Consider the following 20,046-nt stretch of genomic DNA (forward strand, 5'->3'; position numbering starts at 1 on the left):
TTAAAGTTAACTTTTTGTTATAGATTTTACAGATCTTTAACTATACCCAATAAACTTACAAATCTTAAGGTACTGATACACAACAGTCTTATAAATCTTGAGATAAGATTCATACTTTAGCAAAAGTATTAGGGAGTTAAACCAAAACCAAAGAGTATGCGATGAATAGCAGTAGTCCCCATTGGGAGCAGCCTATCCCTTTGTCTTGTTTTGTTTTCCTTTCTCTGTCACATGGTCAGGTGGCCTGCCTGACAAGGGACAGAGATTTTGAAGGAAAACTTTAAACAAACATGCTTGGGTCTGGAGGAGGGGAAATCACAACCCAACTCCAGAGCCTTTCATCGTTGTAGAACAGCAGTGCCATTGGTCTGGTTCGAGGCCTCTGATTTCTGCTACACTATTGATGCTGGGCTGTCACTGGGACTCCTCTTGGCTATCCTGTTGTTGCCCTGTGTTATGGAAATCCTGCAGCTTTGGATCTGCAGGACTGGTCAAAGAGGCTTGCGATTGCTGAACTTCAATACTTTGATAACTGGACCGTGGTAGTCAACCTCAGGAATGAGCCTGGCATAAGAAAGTGTCCAAATAAGGGAATAGACCTTGGTGGCTAGCTTTAGGGATGTAATCTGTGGTTACAAGGGAGAAGGAGGAGGAAAGGGCAAGGCCTGCTAGTATTATGTTTGCCATGTCTGGCCCTGGTAGAGCCCTTCAGGTTTATGAAGAATTGTCACACAAAACAATTTATTTTACCACTCAGTTTCAACTCCAGTAGCTAGCATCAAGTGACTCTTTTGAGACAATAGTTAAACATGGACACAAAAAATATTGCTTGTATATGAATGTAGACTTTCAAGAGATCACTGGTGGTTTGATCAAGTCTATGGAGACGTAGTGAACATGGGCGTGAAGGATTCTAGAGTTGGAAGAAACAAGTTAACTTATTAGTTTTTGATGAAGAGACTGCTTTTTTGTAATTTCCATAAAAAATAGGATCATGGAAATCTGAGTATTTCTTTAAAAAAATACAGCTATTGGAAAGGAACCGATATCATCAGAGACCTACTATTTAGAACACTCTGTTGCCCCAGGTCTTGACATGTTTGTGGAAACCTGAGCTAACCTGTTGGGACACGCTGCAGGATAGATGGGACTAGAGTGTTCAAGATAAAATCAGTCAAGTACCAGAAGCTTGGTGTGTTTCTTGAGAAACAGTGTTTGAGATATGCCTGGGCCCTACAAGCAAACTGCTGCTCAGACTGAGCTTTTTGGCCCGCCAACCTCATCTATCTTCATACCGACGCTAGTTGCCTCCGTGGTCTCATGTTTGCTGTTGCTACACTGTTTGGAAAGATCCCAGGTAAACTGAATTGATTAGTTAGTCTTGGTGACTGTGACCAAAATACCTGGGAGAAACGTTTTCCTCATTGTTTCAGAGTTTTCTTCCAGGTGTGTGTGTGTGTGTGTGTGTGTGTGTGTGTGTGTGTGTGTGTGTGTAGGAGGGTGACTGAACACCTCACATAATGGTGACCGATGAGCAGACTAGAGCAGTCACAGGACAGGAAAGGGTCAGGGAGTGCTATGGCCCCCAAGGGCACACCCTCAGTGACCTGCTTCTTCCAGTCAAGCCCTACCTCCAATATCCCAATATCCTGTTCAAAACTGGAATCCATTGATGGATCAAACCATTCATTAGGTCACTCCTCGTGATCTAATTGTTTTTGGAAACATATCAACAGGCACAATGAAGGAGAGCTTTGCTAATCAGGGCATTGCCCAACCCAATCAAGTTTAAAATCAAGACTGATGTTTAGATATGGGTTTAACACCCCCCCAGCACATCTACTGTCTCCTGAAGTAATTTCCTCCAAAATGTACTTGTAACAGCTGTCGCTGTCTCTGCAGATCTGCTTTTCCAATCCCGAGCTTGCTGATTGCTAACCACTCGGACCTGTGTCCAGATCAGGATCACTCTGAGACCAGAGTGATGGCAGCTACCTGGCCAAGGCATCCAAGAGGTTCCATTCTGCCCATTCTGTGAAATCAGTTCTCCAAGGAGCCCTGATTCCCACATAAGGGAGAATGGATCTAGAACTCAAGGTCTGGGCAGTAAAGTGTACTCATGCCTACTGGCAAATGACTGCTTCTAGGCTTTCTCTGTACAGAGCTAGGAAGTACATACATGTATGCCAACCTATGCATTCATATATTCATAGCTATACTTAACCATATCCTGATCTGGGTCTCGCTTTAGACCAACTTTAGAAAATGCCGTGAGTTTTATTCCTAACCCCCATTTAATCCAGCATCTGTGGGTGCATTCTTGCCTTTCCCCCTTACCTTGCTTGTAACATCTTTTTTTTTTTAAGACAGAGAAATGAGTGTCACTAGTTACTACATATGTACTTATTTTTCAACCTACTATGCATATAAAGTAGTTTTAAAATTGCTAACCTAACTCTGCTGAGAGAAATGTATTAACTAGAGTTCAATATTGGCAGGCAATTTGTTTTGTGTTTAGTCTGCAGCTTTCTGTCAAAACACCGTTTCCAAAGTTACTCACTCAGTTGCTATTTTCCTTGCTCCATTCGGTGTGGTTATGATTCATTTGTGGCATGTATGTCTGTCATAGTTTGCATTTTATTGTAAGTACCTTTCAGTGACTGCTAATAACCAAAAGTTTACATGCAATAGAATTCATTCCCTGTGGTGGGACCCTGGGGAGGTAATTAGGGTCTAAAACTTCACTCAACTGTAACAAAACCCGTTTTAGGGTTTATTTTTTAACTCCTTTAGGTTGTAGCAAATGCAATGACTTGTATCCCATCACCAGAGATCCATGTAAAACAGTCCTATTATTTCTAAAATCCTTGGTGTCCTACTTTCTACACTCCTCAGTTTCAAGACTGAAGCCCAGTGTTCTACAGAAGGACAGGATATCTTCATCCAGTTTTCTTTCAGTGTTGTTTTTGTTCTCTGGGACAGGAATGTTCCTGGTTTCTTCATCTCCACTCAGGAGTCTGATCTCAGAGAACAAGGGAAGAACAGGCCTCTTCGCTGGCCCCGCCTCCTTTGAGTCCTCGTGGCTCCCATGGATGTCCTTCCCTGTTGCAAGCATATGCTCAATGTATAATGACTCAGTGAAGCCTTCCTCCACCCCAGCACACTGCATCTCCATTTCTGCCATGTCCAGATCCTCTCTTACTGTCTTTTTAATATTTAATTTCCTGATGATTAGTGTAGACGGACATTATTTTCTGCCACCAGCTCCAAATAATGACATAAGACTTCTTGTTAATTATGAAAGCTTGGCCTTTGGCTTAAGCTTGTCTCAACTAGTGTACAAATATCCCACAACAGATTAGTGATGTTTAGCATCTTTTGTGGGCCCGTTGCCATTACCATGTCTTAATTGAGTATGCTGCTCCACTGCTTTCTGGCCCATGGTTTCTAATGGGGATTTAGCTCAGATTTCACTAAGGGTCCCTCGTGCACAAGAATCCACTTCTCTCTTTCTGCTTTTCAGATTCCCTGTTTGTCTTTTGCCTTTTTGGTTCTGATGTGCCCACACACATGTATTCCTTTGATGAGACAGACATTATATTTCAATTGTTCCTTCTAAGAGTGTTGACTCCAAATGCTGTTCTCCCACAGTGCCAAGGTGGGTGCTGATCCATACTAAAGCCCAATCGATGCACCGGCATACTGCAGCTAGTGACTTTTTCTGCTTTTGTGAATTATGTCCTCTGGAGTCAGATAAACTATAAAGTAACAACTGACATGGGAGAGGAGAGACTTTCCTGGGCCCGTTCTCATGTGGCTCGTCTGGTAATTGGGGTTCAGGTGGCATAGGTTAAGGGAGACAGCTGTCCATAGGAGGATGGACTCATGCATATGAATCAGAATATACTTTTTAAAGCTTTAAAGTGCCAGCTTACTGAGGTACAATTGATGTACATTAAACTGCAAGGTTTAAAATGTGTGTAGACGGTACTAATACATTCTGGCACGTGTGCATGCTGGTGAAACCCAGTACCCACAATCAAGATAACAAGTCCATCATCCCCCAAAAATGCCTTTATAATTTCTCCCTCTTGATTCTCATACCTGCTGCTGACCCCAGGCAAACACACTAATCTGTCTCTTCTTCCTTCCTTCCTTCCTTCCTTCCTTCCTTCCTTCCTTCCTTCCTTCCTTCCTTCCTTCTCTGTCTCTCTGTCTCTGTCTCTCTCTCTCTCTCTCTCTCTCTCTCTCTCTCTCTCTCTCTCTCTCTCTCTCTCTCTCCATCATAGGGTATCACCAGCAGGCCTAAAAAAGCATGAGGTTGTTAGGACCTTCTGGACTTCATGGGATTGTCTCTTGACCACCTAGTATTGGATGGCACAACTCAGTGCTGCCGCTTCATTGAGGGCTTGTGAAGCATGCGAACATTAAAGGTGTTTACTTTGGAGATGACAGCAGTGGCCTCTTCTGTGCTCTAAATGATGACCTTCTTAATAGCTTTGTCCTTGGACACTTATCAGGTACAGTCTATGCAGTGAGCAGGCTTCATGTGGCCCTTTGGCTCAACCTATTGTACCTTCTGGTTTGTTTTGTTGTTGTTTTATTTTGCTTTTGTGATCTTGGAAGACAAGACTTGAACTTCTTTAAGAAAATTTATTGTTTAGGTTTTTGTTTGTCTGAGTCCAAGTCTCAGCTCAGCTGGCTGTGAAACAGCCTTCCAGCCAAGGATGACCTTGAACTCCTGAGAATTTGACCTTCACTTCCGAAGTGCTGGTGTTACAGATTTGTTCTGCCATAGCTGGTTATGTGGTGCTGGAGATCAAACCCATGGCTTCCTGCATGATAGGCAAGCACTCTGTACACTGAGTGACATCCCTACAGCCCCAGATGCTTTAAATTGTCTCTGGATCACTAAGAATATGCAATGCAATGTAAATGCTGTGGAAATAACTGTTTTACCACATTGTTTAAGGAATTACACCAAGAAAAACCTTTACCCATGTTCAGCACAGGTAATAACTTTTTCTTTCCTGAACATTTTCAACCCATAATTGGTTAGATCTATGGACAGAAAACGCACAGATACAAAATGGTCGATTGAATAGATTGTTAGCAGTGTTTTCCTGACACTTAAGTAACACATAAAAAGCTAATGACAAGATAATAAAAATCCAAGCTGTTCTTGATATCAGAGCTCGAATTCTTTTCAGACTCTGCTAAAAACTATGTCCTCTTTTGATAAAATGTTCCCATCAGAAACCTAGAGATGGAACTTGGACTTCTACTCCAGGACCTCCGATTTTAAAGGCTGGATTTATAGGAATCAATGAGCAAGGAGAAATGTTTAAAAACTGCAATGTATCTGTACAAAATAATGCTAATTATGCTTACTTATGCAAATAGCCCATACCTCTATATACCATGTGTACAGTAACAGTTTGGTATACAATTTTGTCAGAGTGCTTTGTCAGAGTAAGTTTGATTTGGTTATAAAATTAAATTGTGGATGTAGGCTCCATCATTATTTATTGCTCATGGAACACAGTAGTTATCTATTAAAAGAACATTCTTAAATGTTACCCTTTTGTTTTTCAAGGTCTGATAATGTATTACTCTTGAAGACTCGAATTTTTTAATGGACTCAGACTTAAAAGTAGAAGCTCTCAGTGAAGACAGCCTACATCTCTTGGCAATCTCTTCATGGTATATTTCTTTGGCTTCCTTCATTCTCTTGGTGAAAAGTTTAGCATCTTCTGCAGCCTCCTCTGTGTTTTTCTTAGTGAGTTACTTCTTCATAGCAGTAAATGGACATTTGTGTTGCAGGACACATGGAATGATAAGACATTGAATATTGGCTGATTTGGCACTGGGCTTCTCATCTTCTTTGTTTAAGGGCTCTCTGACAACATACTGGTTGGTGGACATTCTCTTCTTTAGATACACTGGAAAGCTTTCAGATTCTTCTAGCTCTTTGGGGCCCCAGCTGCTGAGAGACACTAGTATCTGTCAGCCTGGGAATACCCCTCTCTCCTTTTTTTCCACAATAACCAAGTTGAGAACACTGAGATCAGCATCCACAAGGCATTTGTGAACAGACCAGTCCAGTTCTCCTTGGTCTATAACAAGAATGCCCCATACTCAACACCAGGCATACTCTGCCATGGACCAAAACACCTTGCTTTATGGGAAAACAGTGTTTGTCATTCCCACCACCCATTCGAACTACACAACCCTTCTACTCTTCACCCGAAGTATTGGCAGTTACTTCTGTGGCCATGAGCTTCTCGTAGAAAGTGTGACACTTTCTTTTTGCACTCATCATCCACTTCAATGATTCCTCACAGCCAGTGTCTGGGAAGGAGATCTTCGGCTTCGTCTTAACACAGCCAATGTCCTAGGAGGTTTGATGAAAAAAGAAACCCCCATGATTTTATTGTCATTATTGGTGATGATGCCCCAGGGTACATGTGCAGGCGAGAGGACAACTCTGTGGGAATGGTTTTCTTGTTCAAAGGATCAAGCTTGGACCTTAGGAGCAAAGGTCTTCTCCCACCGAGCTGTTTCTCCAGCCCTTAGTTGATTTTTTAAAAAATCATTTACTTGTTTTTCTTTTCTTTGAAATAAGGTCTTAAACTTGAAATCCTCCTGCACTCATGTCTCATTTTTAAGAAGAAAAACCAGAATGCCTTTCTCTTTAATGAATCAGTCTCCATGACTTCAGCCATTGGAATTATCACTTAATTGGAAATTGTGTGTTCTTAAGGAGGTGGACGGGAGACAGTAAGTCAGTGGAAGGTTTGAGGCTAGGTTGCAATCCAGCTCCTAGCACCTTAGGGCTCATTTATAAGTCCCTTACTTGACTCCTGGCCTTCGATAACTTCATCTTTAAGTAAGAATAAAGCACCTCTTGAAGGTGTTTTTATGAGGGTTAGAGTCAATAAAACAAACTGTATTAGATCCTAAATGAGTGGACGCTGTTTGTGTTGAGTTCTTGATGTACACCACGAGTTGGAGGTGCTCAGAACTTCTATGCCCTATAACCAAACCGTCACGAAGTTCCTCAGTCCAGGCAACAATTGCTTATTCAGATGAAGGAGCATCAGGTGTCAGAGAACTACTGTTGATATTGCCAAACTGCCAGAATTAAACTTTACCATCTTCTTTGGTACTCCAGTGAACCATGACTTCTGAATGTCACTTAGGTGGTTTTTCAGGGGTTGGTGAGGGATCTAAACTGGCTAATAATCCAGAACCAACATGCCCCGGGGGAAAAACCAGTTCTTAAAACATCTTTCCTTCTATCTTGCTGGCTTCCTTGTTTTTACTGCTGACTTCCTTGTTTTTTTCTTTCTCTGGCTCATTGCATACTAAAATGACTAATATTATCTGTCCCATAGTTTTGGGTTTTTTTTCTTCCAAGAATGCACAGCTACTAATATATCTGTCCCATAGTTTTGTTTTTTTTTCCAAGAATATGTTTTCATGTCTTCATGACATAGGTCCCTGGAACCTTGAGAAAAATGAATGTGTTCTTTCAGTCACTCCACCGTTTAGGCCAAAGTTTTCTTTCTTTTTTTAAAAATATATATTATTTATATTATTATTATTATTATTATTATTATTATTATTATTATTATTATTATTATTATTATTATTATTATTTTGCCTGAAAGGATGTCTGCATACCACATGTGTGCTGGAAGAAGAGAAGGTGTCTGACTCCCTGGAAGTACAGACTAGTGTGAGTGGCCATGTGGATGCTGGGAACCAAACCCACTTCCTCTGGAGGAGCTGCCACTAACCACTTAACCCCTAAACTGTTTCTTCAGCCCCCTGGGCCAAAGTTTTCAAATGTTCAGTGGAAGGCAGTGTTTGGTTAGAAAGCACGCATTAAGGTCACCTGGTTCTGGCCCCCACCACCATTTTTACACCTAATGAAGTGGCTAATAGCGGTTTCCTCATTTGCGCCGTGCATCAACTCTTATTTGGTGGTGGGTGAGCTTTATCCACACAGCACAAGCCAGTCTGCAGGCCTTAAGTGATAGCGATAGCACTCTGTGGTGCTGAGGATCCCGCTGCTGGACTGGGGACCCGCTGCCGCCGGGATGGAGAGCTGCGCGCGCAGCGCCACCAGCAACTAGGAATCCAGCGTCTCTGTTGCCAGGGGAACGGGGCACCGCGCTTTCCGGCGCAGTCGCGGCGCGAAGCAGCTGCCATGGCGGAAGCGGTGTGGAGCACTGACACAGGCGAGGCCGTGTATCGCTCCCGGGACCCCGTGCGCAACCTACGCCTCCGGTAGTCACACCACCCCAGCTCCGGGCCCCCCTAGCTTTATGCTCTCGGACAATCCCACCCTAAGCTTTTGGGTGTTCAGAGCCACCCTCCACTTCCGCTTGCAATCCCAACTACTTCCTCTGCCATCTCCGCACATCTCGCTACCAAGACCTTTTCCCATCGAAAGCTTACAAGCATATCTTCCAGACCCCACCCCTGCCCAAGTCCCTTCAAGTTCTCGTCACTTTCAAACCCCTCAGGTCCTTGTGTCCCCCACCCAACACGCCCTCTCAGACTGCCCCGGCAGGCGCCCCTACCCACCTCCTCCCCTGTTCTGCTTGCAGCCGCCTTAGTAGACTCTGCCTCTGGGGTTTTTTTCTTATCCTTGCTGTGTCTGTCTCCTGGCTGTGTGTCTTTGACACGCGGATTTGGGGCTTCTCTTTTCTTGACAGAGTTCATCTGCAAAGAATCACATCAAGCAACTTCCTTCATTACCAGCCTGCTGCCCAGATGGGGAAGGACCTCATAGACTTGGCCACTTTTAGACCTCCTCAAGCAGCTAGTGGGTGTTTTTGGTGATAGTGATGCATCCCCTTGAGAACTGAGGAAAGGCTCGGACAGGTTGAGTTTGTTGCCCATAGCTGGGCATGTGGGAGCATTTGAACTTGGGCAATCTTTTTTTTTTTTTTTTTTACATTTTTATTTACTTTTGTGTGTGTGTGCATGTCCGTGCCACAGTGCAAGAGTGAAGCTCAGAGGACAGCCTTTGGGAGTCAGTTCAATTATCTTTTTTTCACCCCATGAGTCCTGGGGCTTGAAATCAGGTTGACCATGGGCCCCTTTACTGGCTGAACCATTTCACCCATCCCAAGTGTGACTTTTGTGCTTTTGTGGGGGTGGGGGGCGGGGAGCTTCTAAGAGAAATGTGTTCCAAACTCCAAATGTAAAACAATGTTAAAACAGGAGTTTGCATGTAAATGTGATTTTCTTTGCCTTAGAAGCCAAAAGAGAGGACACGGTATTTACAATGGGCCAATAATCTTTCATTCTTCTGTCTTTTCTTTTTCTATTCAGAAATACTCTTAGGCAGAAAGGGTAGACTGGTGGATCTCGAAGTATGCATCTTTTGAAAGCCACATGGAGCCAGGACTGTATTAAATATGGTTCTTTTTTTTAAAAAAAAAATCATTTGTTTGCTTTCCCCGTCCTCTCATGATGCGTGTCTCCTGTTAGTATTTATGTATGATTCTATCCAAGGCTTCAGAGATATGAAAGAAGCACGAGGCTCCTTATCTAGCAAATGCAGACGGGCTTGAGGCAGGGCTGGCCTCCAAGTCTAACCACATTTCAGTTCCTAATACTGGATTTGAGAAAATATTTCCTGAAAGGCTTGACTGCATTTTATTCAGATTAGAGTAGTGATTAAGATGCCACAGGCCCTAATCTTGGCTTCTAGTATTAACCGAAGTATGTCCACCACCTCCATTTTTTGTCTAGACTGAGTACTGAATGAATCACTGAACTCCAGTGGGGCTTGTGGTCCGTGTGAATAGGGACTTTGAAGGCAAGCCTGGTGGTATACACATGTAAGGTCAGCACTTTTCTGGCTGAGTCAGGAGGATCCGGATTATGAGGTTAGACTACATTGCACAGTGAGACACTGTCCTAAACAACACTAATGGATTTTCAAAACCAAAATGAAACAAGAATAGGAACGCTGGTTATAATCAACCACATAGGAAGACGTGTTGCCACTCTGACTCATTCTGTTGTGTTTGGAGGTGGACACCGCCCCGATGAAGAAGAGGAGGAGGAGGTTGTGATTGGGTGGCAGGAGAAACTCTTTAGCCAGGTAAGCCAGTATTACCTGTCCACAGTCTACCTCCACCTACCTGCTCCCACCTGGCTGGCGACTCATGCTGTGAAACTGATTTCCAGAAAAGGTTGTGGAGGTTTATACTCTCCCCTGTTGTGTTTATTTGGATATTGTAATATAACGGCTGAAACATAACTAAACTGCTCAGTTTAGTGTTCTGGATAAGATACTCCATAACTCTGGACTCTGCAGCATCTCTAGCATCAGAGTTGAATTAGAGCATCAGCTTGGTTCCTTTTAACTCTCACATTCTTAGGTCCCCTGCCCTTCATTATTATAACAAGTGATGGCTGGTTATCAAAACATGTCAACTGGCTCTGGAGAAGAAGTGATTTGATTTGGTTAGGAACCAAAGTCTGAGCCAGTGGTCCCAGCCAATGTGTTTCTTTGTGGTGATTTCAGTTTGAAGTAGATCTGTACCAAAACGAATCCGCATGTCAGAGTCCATTGGATCATCAGTACCGCCAAGAGGTCCTGAAGCTGGAGAATTCTGGCGGCAGGAAAAACCGGCGAATCTTCACCTACACTGACTCTGATAGATACACCGACTTGGAAGAGGTACTCCTCCTTCTGAAGCACCATAGCTTCCTTCTTTGTCTCCCCTGGTTTTCTAGCCTCACTGGTACTGTGTGATGGTAAGTGGGAAGCCCAGGAAAGGGAGAGAGGTGGTTCTAGAGGCTACTGTGAGCTGCTGGCAGCCAGGCTGGAGTAGACAGAGTCTGCAGGTGGCATAGCTGTTATACTCTCCAGCGTCCTGGGGGGGCCATGGCGTGGGGGGGGCAGAATAATCTAGTTAAAATTCAGTCAAAGCCAGTCAGCAGTGGTGGTGCATACCTTTAATCCCAGTACTTGGGAAGCAGAAGCAGGTGGATTTCTGTGAGTCTGAGGCCAGCCCGGTCTACAGAGTGAGTTCTAGGACAGCCAGGGCTGCACAAAGAAACCCTGTCTGAAAATAAATAAATAAATAAATAAATAATTCAGTCAAAACTCAGAAGTTTACAGGTGAGAAGAGGAATGCCTGTGTTTTTTACATGCACTAGTGTACCCCTGTGGGCTTCTTTTTTTATATATGTCTTCTCGGGAAGAGCGTAAATTCCTTGAAGGTAGAACTATTTTCTGACTTTTGTGGTTTTGATCCTTTAGGGCTCTGCTGGGAGCAGGCATTAGTGTGTGTCTTTTGAAAGATCTGGACTGCTTTCTTCCGGAGAGCTGTGAGCGGGCAGCATATAAATTCTAGACTTTTTTTGAAAAGCAAATACAAACGTAGTTGCTGCTAGCTTACCCAAGTGAGAATTTCCTCGAAAACCCTGATGTCCTATTTGGCATTTTTGACCACCTAGTTAGCACCAATATTTACCAGGCACACAGCCCCAACTTCTTGTTGTCAGTTCAGAGAATGCAGGCAGATCCTACTATTAGCATAAATAACTCATTTCTAGAACCCTAAGGAAAACCATGATATGTTGAGTGTCTATCGGTTGGGTTTGCACCCTGGGGGAGGGGTCAGAAGGAAGGCTTCCTCTCAGGTGTTTTTACCCTCATGGCCCTGATCACATGGCATCCATAGGACAGTTCTCTTTCCCCAGTACTGTCAGAAAATAACCACTGCAGCCAGCGAGGTGCCTTCATTTCTGGTTGAGCGGATGGCGAACGTCAGGCGGCGGCGCCAGGACAGGCGAGGGATGTGAGTGCAAGCGGGGACCTGGGGTTCTCTGTGGCGCCTTGTGGCTAATGTTCTTGTAATTTCTACTGACTAATACTTCCCATCCAGTTAGAGACCCAGTCTGGGAAGGGCTCCCTTATGGTCTCCTTTGGGCTTTTTGTGGACTGTCAGGAATTGACCCTTTCCTCTGATGGCTCCCAGGGAGAGCAGCAAACTCAAGTCTCGCATCATCACCTGGGAGCCCTCAGAAGACTTCATCAGGAACAACCACGCCATTAACACCCCTCTGCAGACCATGTACATTATGGCAGACCTGGGGCCCTATGGAAAGTGAGTGACACTTTGCCCTGCCAGCTCCTGTCCTCTCCCTGTCACTCACCAGCAACTTCCTGTTGCAGCTATCTGGAACAGTTGGTGCAGTGGGTCTTTTCTCTTTTACTGTACTCAGAAGAAAGTGTGTTTACCATAAAGTTCTTACTGTGCCCTCTGTCCTGTCCCTGAGGTGGCCGACTGCCTCTCTCTTTCCCTGGCGACCCCGAACCTTGATGACAGTTTCCCGGTTCCTAGGCTTGGCTATAAGGCGTATGAACATGTCCTCTGCATTCTGAAGGTGGACAGCAATGGAGTGATCACAGTGAAGCCTGACTTCACCGGCATCAAAGAACCCTACAGGTGGGAGTGGGAACGAAGTGTGTCGAGGCTTCTTTGCCTGCCTTCTTGCCTCTAGTTGAGCAGAACCCAGAAAGCCCTTGATCTGCTCCTAAACTTTTAGTTCCCAGGCACTGGTTCATATTCTGTTCTGGGTTATAGGCCTTTAGGAAACTTCCAGGAATCGCAGGGCTAGTGTGAAGGGTTCGTGCACTGCAGGGTATAGGAATTGGCTAGAACAGGGGAAGTGGACTCAGACTCAGCCAATCCAGGTCCCGGTTCCTCTGCTGTCTGAGAGGACGGCACTGTGAGTTAGAGACCAAACTCATCCAACCTGCCGCTCTTTCAGGTAAGAGAACTGAGCACTGTAGGGTTTCCTCTATCTGTGAGGTAAGGCAGGTCCAGAACCTAGGGGTCTAGTCTGGAGCCCTTTCTGTGTCACCACTATTTCCCTCTCTTGATCATCCTCATGGCCACCTTCATTGTATAACTCAAGTAAGCTGTGACGCCAGCCATGTTGACTCCCTGGGCTGGGTCGGGAAGGCCACACACACCTCTTGCCAAGAGAAATGATCCCTTTTGTGGCTTTGGCCTTACAGAATCGAGACTGAGGGAGAGAAGCAGGAACATACTTCTTCTTGGAAATACACTATCGACAATGTGTCCTCCCTCGCACAGCCAGAGGAGGAGGAGCGGGAACAGCGTGTGTTCAAGGATGTAAGCACTAGTTTACATGAAAGGAAACTATGTCTGAGGAAGAGGGCAACCCCCCACCATCCAGAAAACACAACTGACATAACAGGCGGTTTTGACCATACCAGAGCATAATACCAGTGGCCACATACCTGATTGTGAGCTGTGCCAGGCATATCACAAGCATTTCATTTAGCTCTTACAACCCTGTTGTTTATACCACTTTATAAACAAGGACCCTGAAGTTAAGGGCCCAAGTAATAGAGCTTATAAACTTGAAAGCCAGGCTCATTCCCAGCCTGGCCAACTTCAGTGCATCACTTTGTTTATTTATTTATTTATTTATTTATTTAGCAGGGATGTGTGTGTATGTTGAAACTGTCTCACTCTTACTCAGACTACTCAGGAACTCCCTATGTAGCCCAGGCTGGCCTTGAGTTGGCAACAATCCTCTTGACTTAGCCTCAACAATAAGGGACAGCAAGCGCAAACCACCATACTTGGTCTGTACACCTCTTTAAGTGTCAGTATCTGGGATGCTTGTCCTGCTCCGACTTTCTCCCAGTCAGAACTAAACCCTGGTCTGGCTTGGGCTGCATTTTGATGATTGGTTCACTTTGTTTCCTCAGCTTTATGGCCGCCACAAAGAGTACCTCAGCAGCCTCGTGGGCACAGACTTTGAGATGGTGGGTAGCTCGGCTTCCTGCAGCGCCGTGAGCTCTTAGACAGCATCTGACTGTGGAGGCACAATAGCCCCTCTCTTAAAAGGCTCCAGGTCAAAGGAGCATTTCATGACCCTGCGTATTGATGTGGACCCTTGGCATACACAGGTCTGAAAGGGAACACACATGCCGGGGGCATCCATATATTAATTATATATAATATTATGTATTATATATTAATGAAGGGTTGATTAAGGAAGTTCACAAATGCCCGAGTGAAAGAATAGTAAATATTTATTTAGGGAACACTCACACACTGAAAGGTAAAGCGCCACCACAGTCTTCTGCCCTTGGAGGCACAGGATGCTGTGGTGAAGGATAATGGTTAGGTATCAGCCTGTCACCCCAAGAGAGAGCGAGCTTGTGACCCTTCCTCTTCCTTATAAGGGATCGTGTCCTCACATGGAAGCCACTCCCTAAGTCTCTGAAACTATTGGCAGAAACAAATTCCCACTACATATTAACTTACAATTAATTTTTAAAAAGATTTATTTATTTATTATGTATGTCTGCAGGCCAGAAGAGGTCACCAGATCTCATTACAGATGGTTGTGAGCCACCATGTGAGGTTGCTGGGAATTGAACTCAGGACCTCTGGAAAAGCATCCAGTACTCTTAAATTCTAAGCCATCTCTCCAGCCCTACAATTAATTTTTAAAAAACAATACAAAGATCAAAATTGTCTTCCTCATCCTTCATGTGGCGATTGTTCCAGAGGAGCTCAGACAGGGCAAAGATGTCATTTCTGCCGATCAAGTCTTTTGGATCTTAGAAAATGAAACCAAAGCAGTTTGGGTCAGTCACTCTGGTGTCCTGTCTGGGTTTTTCCTCTCACCAGGGATTCAATTTCTAGATCTGCACACAAGGCTAGAACTGCTCACTGGCTTCACTCTCTCTGTTTCTAGAAAAGTGACTCTTACTGTTTTCATAGTGCATAGGCAGCAAATTCTAATGTTAAAAAAAAAGTCAAGACAGATAACACAAACAATTAAAAAAGAGAACTTGGTGTCCTGAATCGTCCTGGTGTTGCCCTCCCTGGCATCTAAGTGATGTGCTGTTACTCTAGGAGTCTTGGAAATAGGAACGGGTTTTGTGGAGATGTATCAGGGCAGAAGAATGGGCAGTAATGTTTAATGTGTAAGGTGGTCTTCTGCTGATTCAGGGACAGGGCTGGGGGCGACGGGGACTTGATTCCCTCTGGTCCTGACACCTTCCCATTTCTCTCCACTGTAGACCGTCCCAGGTGCCCTCCGGCTCTTTGTAAATGGAGAGGTAGGTAAGTGTCTTCTTGTCTTGGAGCCAGGCAAGAGTCTGATGCAACTGTGAGTATCTACTCACCTTGGCTTAGTCCGGGCTGAACATGGGAAACTGAGTGATGAGTTCTTTCTGGAAACAGAATCCTGGTCCCTCAGAAGGCACATGTGGGGCCTTCATGACCCGGTGAAGACAGTTAGAGAACAAGCTAAACTTCTGTTTTCTCCCTTAAGTTTCAGCCCAAGGCTATGAGTATGACAACCTCTACATCCATTTCTTTGTGGAGCTGCCAGCTACTAGTAAGTAAATTTCCTTGCATTTCTTCTTATATATCTATTCTGGCAGTTCTAGGGGCATTTCCATCCACTCCCACTGAAACTGTTCAAGGTCATAGGTCACTTCCACATTGCCAGTTCTAATGAGGCATCTCTCTTGGCTACTGGCGCCATAGTCCCTCCTTCTCACCAAGAGCTCATCAGGCTCTTTGGTGGCTTCCTCCTCATCTTCTCATCCTAAACTGTGAGCACATCTGAGGCTCAGCCTGACTTCTGTTACTCTCTACCTCTAGTCTGCTGAGGCAATTACATCTATCCTGTAGCTTAAATTCCATGTATGTCTGTTGCCCTGCCCATAGGCACACTAGAGTGTTGGCTCCAGGAGAGACAATCCTGGTCATTAACATAGCCTCAGAACATATCAGCATAAGCTCTCAGTCAATGGTAAATGAGTAACACATTTGTGTGAACATGTGATGAATGAATGTATAAAAGGTCTTTGTCCTCTCTCAATGACTTACTGGCCTCTCTAGTGAGCTTATTGTATCTGGTCTTTGGCTTTCAGACTGGTCAAGCCCATCATTCCCTCAGTTCTCAGGAGTGACCCAGACCTGTACCACCAAATCCCTGGGAATGGTATGGAGGATGAGAGAGGGTCTATCTGGAAGGGAATAGCAACTCCAGGTGGCATCTGAAGCTTCATCAGGCCAACCCCCCTATGTAGTCTGTGGAGGAGTCATAGCTGGGGCTGTTTCTGTGTGGGCTCTTAGGGCTGCTGGGGCGAGGGTCACTCTTGATCTCTCAAGAGAGTGACAGCAGCTTGCATGGCTGTCCCTTTGTCTGTTGGCTTACTACTAGGCTGACAGTTTTTCTTTCGCCTGTGTGAAGGTGACCTTGTCATTGGACACAAAGAGAACCACTTCCAAGAGAGGCTTTGTCAGCCCTGTGCCATTGAACTGAAAATGACACTTTTTTTTTTTTTAGGACAAGGTGGCCTATTTCTCCTACCCATTCACATTTGAAGCCTTCTTTCTCCACCAGGATGAGTCGGCTGGTGAGTACCTACGGTCCTCGGCCTCACTTCTCCTCTCCCAGGGCCCTCTTGTAGCACAGGTCCCCGTGACCAGAGTGGCACCTCGCTTACTTTCCAGACACTCTCCCGGAATGGCCCGTGCTCTACTGTAAGGTCCTCTCCCTGGACTTCTGGCAGAGGTACCGTGTGGAAGGCTATGGGGCTGCGGTGCTGCCTGCCACCCCAGGTAACCTCCTGTCCCTGCCCTTCCCGATGTCCTCGGCCCTAGCAACAAGACCAGCACTTCCAGAAGACTCCAAGCCCCCTGATGAGAAGTAGAGGTGGTTAGGGATCAGGCTCTGACTTGAAAGACTGCTTGTAGCTTTGTGGAATTTCTCTCCTCCCCTGAGAGACACTGTGAAGTCCAGAAGCCTCCTCCAGTTAGACCACAGCCTTGACAGAGAAGCTACACAGTCAGTGGGCTGTAGGGAGACACCGTAACCATGCCTCCTAAGGGCTGGCTACAGGTGTGCCTGACCACACCCTTTAGGGTGTGGTCAAAGTGATGTCAGGGTGACGTAGAAAAGGTTTAAAGGGATAGCAAGGCACATGGTAGCTCTCTCTTTCCCTGCTGCTTTGGCACACTCTGTCTTCCTGTTGGTTGGCATTTACCTATTAAAGATATCCTGATCTTACGGGCTACGTATTAGTAATTGATCGTAATAGTGGGCTCTCAGCCTGCCAGTATTGAATGAGTCGGCATTCCTTTTGAAATAGAAGTTCAGGCTTGTTGATGTATGCCAGGCAGTGTACCAATCTCATAGGCCTCTGTGAGGCCTATGTTGTACTTGTTTCTACATTTTTACCAGGTCAAAAGAGAAGGAGGCTCTTGGAGGCTGACAAGCTTGCCTTAAGCACACAGTGATCCCTGGAGTAGCTGAGATTAGAAGTCCTGTCTTACTGTCTTCCAGTCAGGCACTGTCACCCACGGTGATAACCTTTACATAGGTCCAGTCATCACCAACCCAGGTCACTGCTGGGAAGTCAGGCATGGAACCTGGCCCCTGGCCCCTCTTGCTTGCACAGGATCACACACCCTGACCATCTCCACGTGGAGGCCCATGGAGCTGGGCCTTGTGGCAGAGCTAAGGAGGTTCTTCATCGGTGGTTCCCTGGAGCTGGAGGACCCCTCCTACGTGAGGATACCGGGAACCTTCAAGGTGACTTATCTCTGGGGAGACTTCAGGCTGAGTATTTCCATTCCTGTCGTGTCTGGATTAACATCCCCAACCCCCACCCTTGATGTTCATTGCACTCATGTTCTGTAGCCCCTTCCTTCCTGTGGCTCATACTGCAGTTCCTGCCCATATTTACAGGTTCAAATATCTGTACTAGTAGGTCCCTCGGAAGTAGTGCATTTAGAGATTCCCTTACCCCCATTAGATAACTGGCCCCTTCCGTCACTGAAGACCTTGGTAATCAGATGCAGGGTGGACTTGCAAAAAGCATATAAACCTGCTCATCCTCCAACAAGGGTGGAATGTTCCCAGAGTTACAAGAAGGGAGCCTGGTGTTACCCTTGTAGTGTTGGGTCAGAATCAAGTTTCCTTATTAATGCTACACTTGCCAAGAATAGGACTACGAATGGCTGCAAAGGCTCTGGTCTAAAGTCTGCACACACTGATCTTGTCTCTGCTGTCTGCCCAGGGGGATCGTCTGAGCCGATTTGGATTCCGAACTGAGACAACAGGTACCGTCACCTTCCGCTTGCACTGCCTGCTGCAGTCCAGGTGAGCGGCACTGCCCCCCTCCCAGCTCCTTGTCCCTGAGGGTGGGAGAGCACCCTTGACTGTGTGTTGTTGGGCTTCCCTGCAGGGCTTTCATGGAATCCAACTCCCTACGGAAACAGATGCGGAGTGTGTTGGACCGCCTGGAAGGGTTCAGCCAGCAGAGTTCCACACACAATGTGCTAGGTGGGCTCCTCATTCCCCCAACTGGACACCCAGGGCCACTTTCTTCTCCACACCATGGTAGCTGACTAGGTGTCAATATTTCCCCCCCTTACAGAAGCCTTCCGTCGAGCCCGGCGCCGCATGCAAGAGGCCCGAGAGAGCCTCCCCCAGGACCTTGTGAGCCCCTCAGGAACACTGGCCTAGCTCTCTGCAGCCCTGGCCTGTGGAGCAAGAGAATACTCTCACTTCATCTTGCTTTTTAGAGACCACATTGGTCTTACCAAACTGGATGATCTAGAAGCTTCCAGATGGCTCCTCTGTGTAGCCTTCAACAGGACTTTCTTCCCTGTGGAAGTAAAGCCAGAGACTCTGGGGCCCCATGTGTCCCCCTCTTCATGTTTTGGCTACCAAATATGGGCATCAAAACAAGGCAGGCTGTATAGTCTGAAACTCATGTGGTGTGAGCCCAGGATTAGCCTGTCCTCGACACAATGTCTTTTCTGGTTTGTCACATAGTCTCAGTGCAGAGGGCTGTAGAAAACTCCTACAGCCCTTAAAAATGGAGTTTGGCACATGCCTTTAATCCCAGCACTTGGGAGGCAGAGGCGGGTGGATCTCTGTGAGTTCAAGGCCAGCCTGGTCTACATAGTGAGTTTCAGAACAGCCAGAGTGGCATAGTGAGACCCTGTCTCAAAACAAACACACACCAGCAAAATGGGGTTTGGCATCATCCAAGGAGAAAGATGTATAAGAGGGCTCAGTCTCTCTCATCTTCCAAGAAAAGTGGAGGCGAAGAGGCCTCAACTTCCTAACTAAATTTCTGTCCCCCTTTCTCAGGCAACTTCATTTTACAGTGTATGTCTGGCCGAGTTTAGGATGTGGCCTAGAGTAGTTCTCTGCCCTTCCTGTTAGCTACGTAAGGTCTTTCATTGTGTTTGTTTGTTTTTCATATAAAAAGTATTTATATTGACTGATCTTCTGTGGACTGTCACTCTTTCTACTCTGAGACCCAAATTCTTCTGCCTTTCCCTCCTTCGCAGAAGAGACAGTGTGGCGAGTCTGAGTCCGAGTCCGAGGCTACATCTTAGTAGCCCTCATCTTCAGTGTGTGGAGCAAAGCTTGAGACCAAGGCCACGCTCTCCCCAGCCCAACACAGAGAATGCAGGCCCTGCCCTCAGCATTGCTTTATTGCTTGAAGTAGAGAGTGCTGCCCTTCCTGCAGGCCCAGAGGAAGGTTGTGGCATGGCTAAGAGCCAGGATCATGTGGTCTTCCAGTCATGCTGTGGGGCAGGGGCAGGAGAAAGTGCTGAAAAGCCTCCTGCAGTCTCTTGCTGGGACCTCATGGCTTAACTCAAGGCTCTTATACCCAGTGCTGATTCATAACTTACTCAGAGATTGCCAAGGTTAATGGGCCTCTTGCCATTGCATCCTTGGCACTCTGACCCAATGAAGCCAGCAAAACGTAACCAGCAAAAGCTCCAGAAGAAAATGGTTTGTGGGGAGAAAGCAGCCTCATGATCTCCCCCTTACCCTCGTCTCCAAGACTTGAGGGCTTGGCATGGGATCCTGTGGGAATAGCAGAAGTAAGTGAGTAGGGATTTGTTGGGTATCCAGACAAAGAGCTATTTTAGGACATTGATGGCAAAACTGAGGGCGGTTGAACACTTCTTCTTCTTC

The 20,046-nt window shown here is 45.8% G+C and overlaps 1 protein-coding gene and 1 pseudogene across 2 annotated transcripts; one reads left to right on the forward strand and one right to left on the reverse strand.

The window, feature by feature from the left end:
- Positions 1-491: 491 nt before the first annotated feature.
- Positions 492-8,217, reverse strand: LOC118239198 (annotated as a pseudogene).
- On the forward strand, positions 8,167-19,344 carry Mks1 (MKS transition zone complex subunit 1). Of its 2 annotated transcripts, XM_027426304.2 has the most exons (18): positions 8,167-8,295; positions 8,727-8,836; positions 10,056-10,126; positions 10,553-10,708; positions 11,737-11,834; positions 12,015-12,143; positions 12,381-12,485; positions 13,061-13,178; positions 13,784-13,840; positions 15,110-15,152; positions 15,364-15,429; positions 15,971-16,041; positions 16,390-16,459; positions 16,557-16,664; positions 17,504-17,637; positions 18,125-18,207; positions 18,293-18,390; positions 18,485-19,344. In XM_027426304.2, exons 1-18 carry the CDS (start codon positions 8,216-8,218, stop codon positions 18,571-18,573), a joined length of 1,686 nt encoding a protein of 561 aa, XP_027282105.1. In that variant the 5' UTR covers positions 8,167-8,215; the 3' UTR covers positions 18,574-19,344. The 2 variants fall into 2 exon arrangements, with proteins under 2 accessions (XP_027282105.1, XP_027282107.1); XM_027426306.2 differs by lacking the exons at positions 17,504-17,637; positions 18,125-18,207; positions 18,485-19,344.
- The last annotated feature ends 702 nt before the right edge of the window (positions 19,345-20,046 follow it).

Source organism: Cricetulus griseus, chromosome 7, assembly GCF_003668045.3.
Source record: "Cricetulus griseus strain 17A/GY chromosome 7, alternate assembly CriGri-PICRH-1.0, whole genome shotgun sequence".
Classification (NCBI taxonomy): domain Eukaryota; kingdom Metazoa; phylum Chordata; class Mammalia; order Rodentia; family Cricetidae; genus Cricetulus; species Cricetulus griseus.

Bases quoted from the DNA above. Each gene is read 5' to 3' on its own strand.
- Mks1 (XM_027426304.2), top strand. From the start codon at position 8,216: ATGGCGGAAGCGGTGTGGAGCACTGACACAGGCGAGGCCGTGTATCGC. The intron at 10,127-10,552 runs GTAAGCCAGTAT...TGGTGATTTCAG, and splicing joins AGGAGAAACTCTTTAGCCAG to TTTGAAGTAGATCTGTACCA. The intron at 18,391-18,484 runs GTGGGCTCCTCA...CCCCCCTTACAG, and splicing joins TTCCACACACAATGTGCTAG to AAGCCTTCCGTCGAGCCCGG.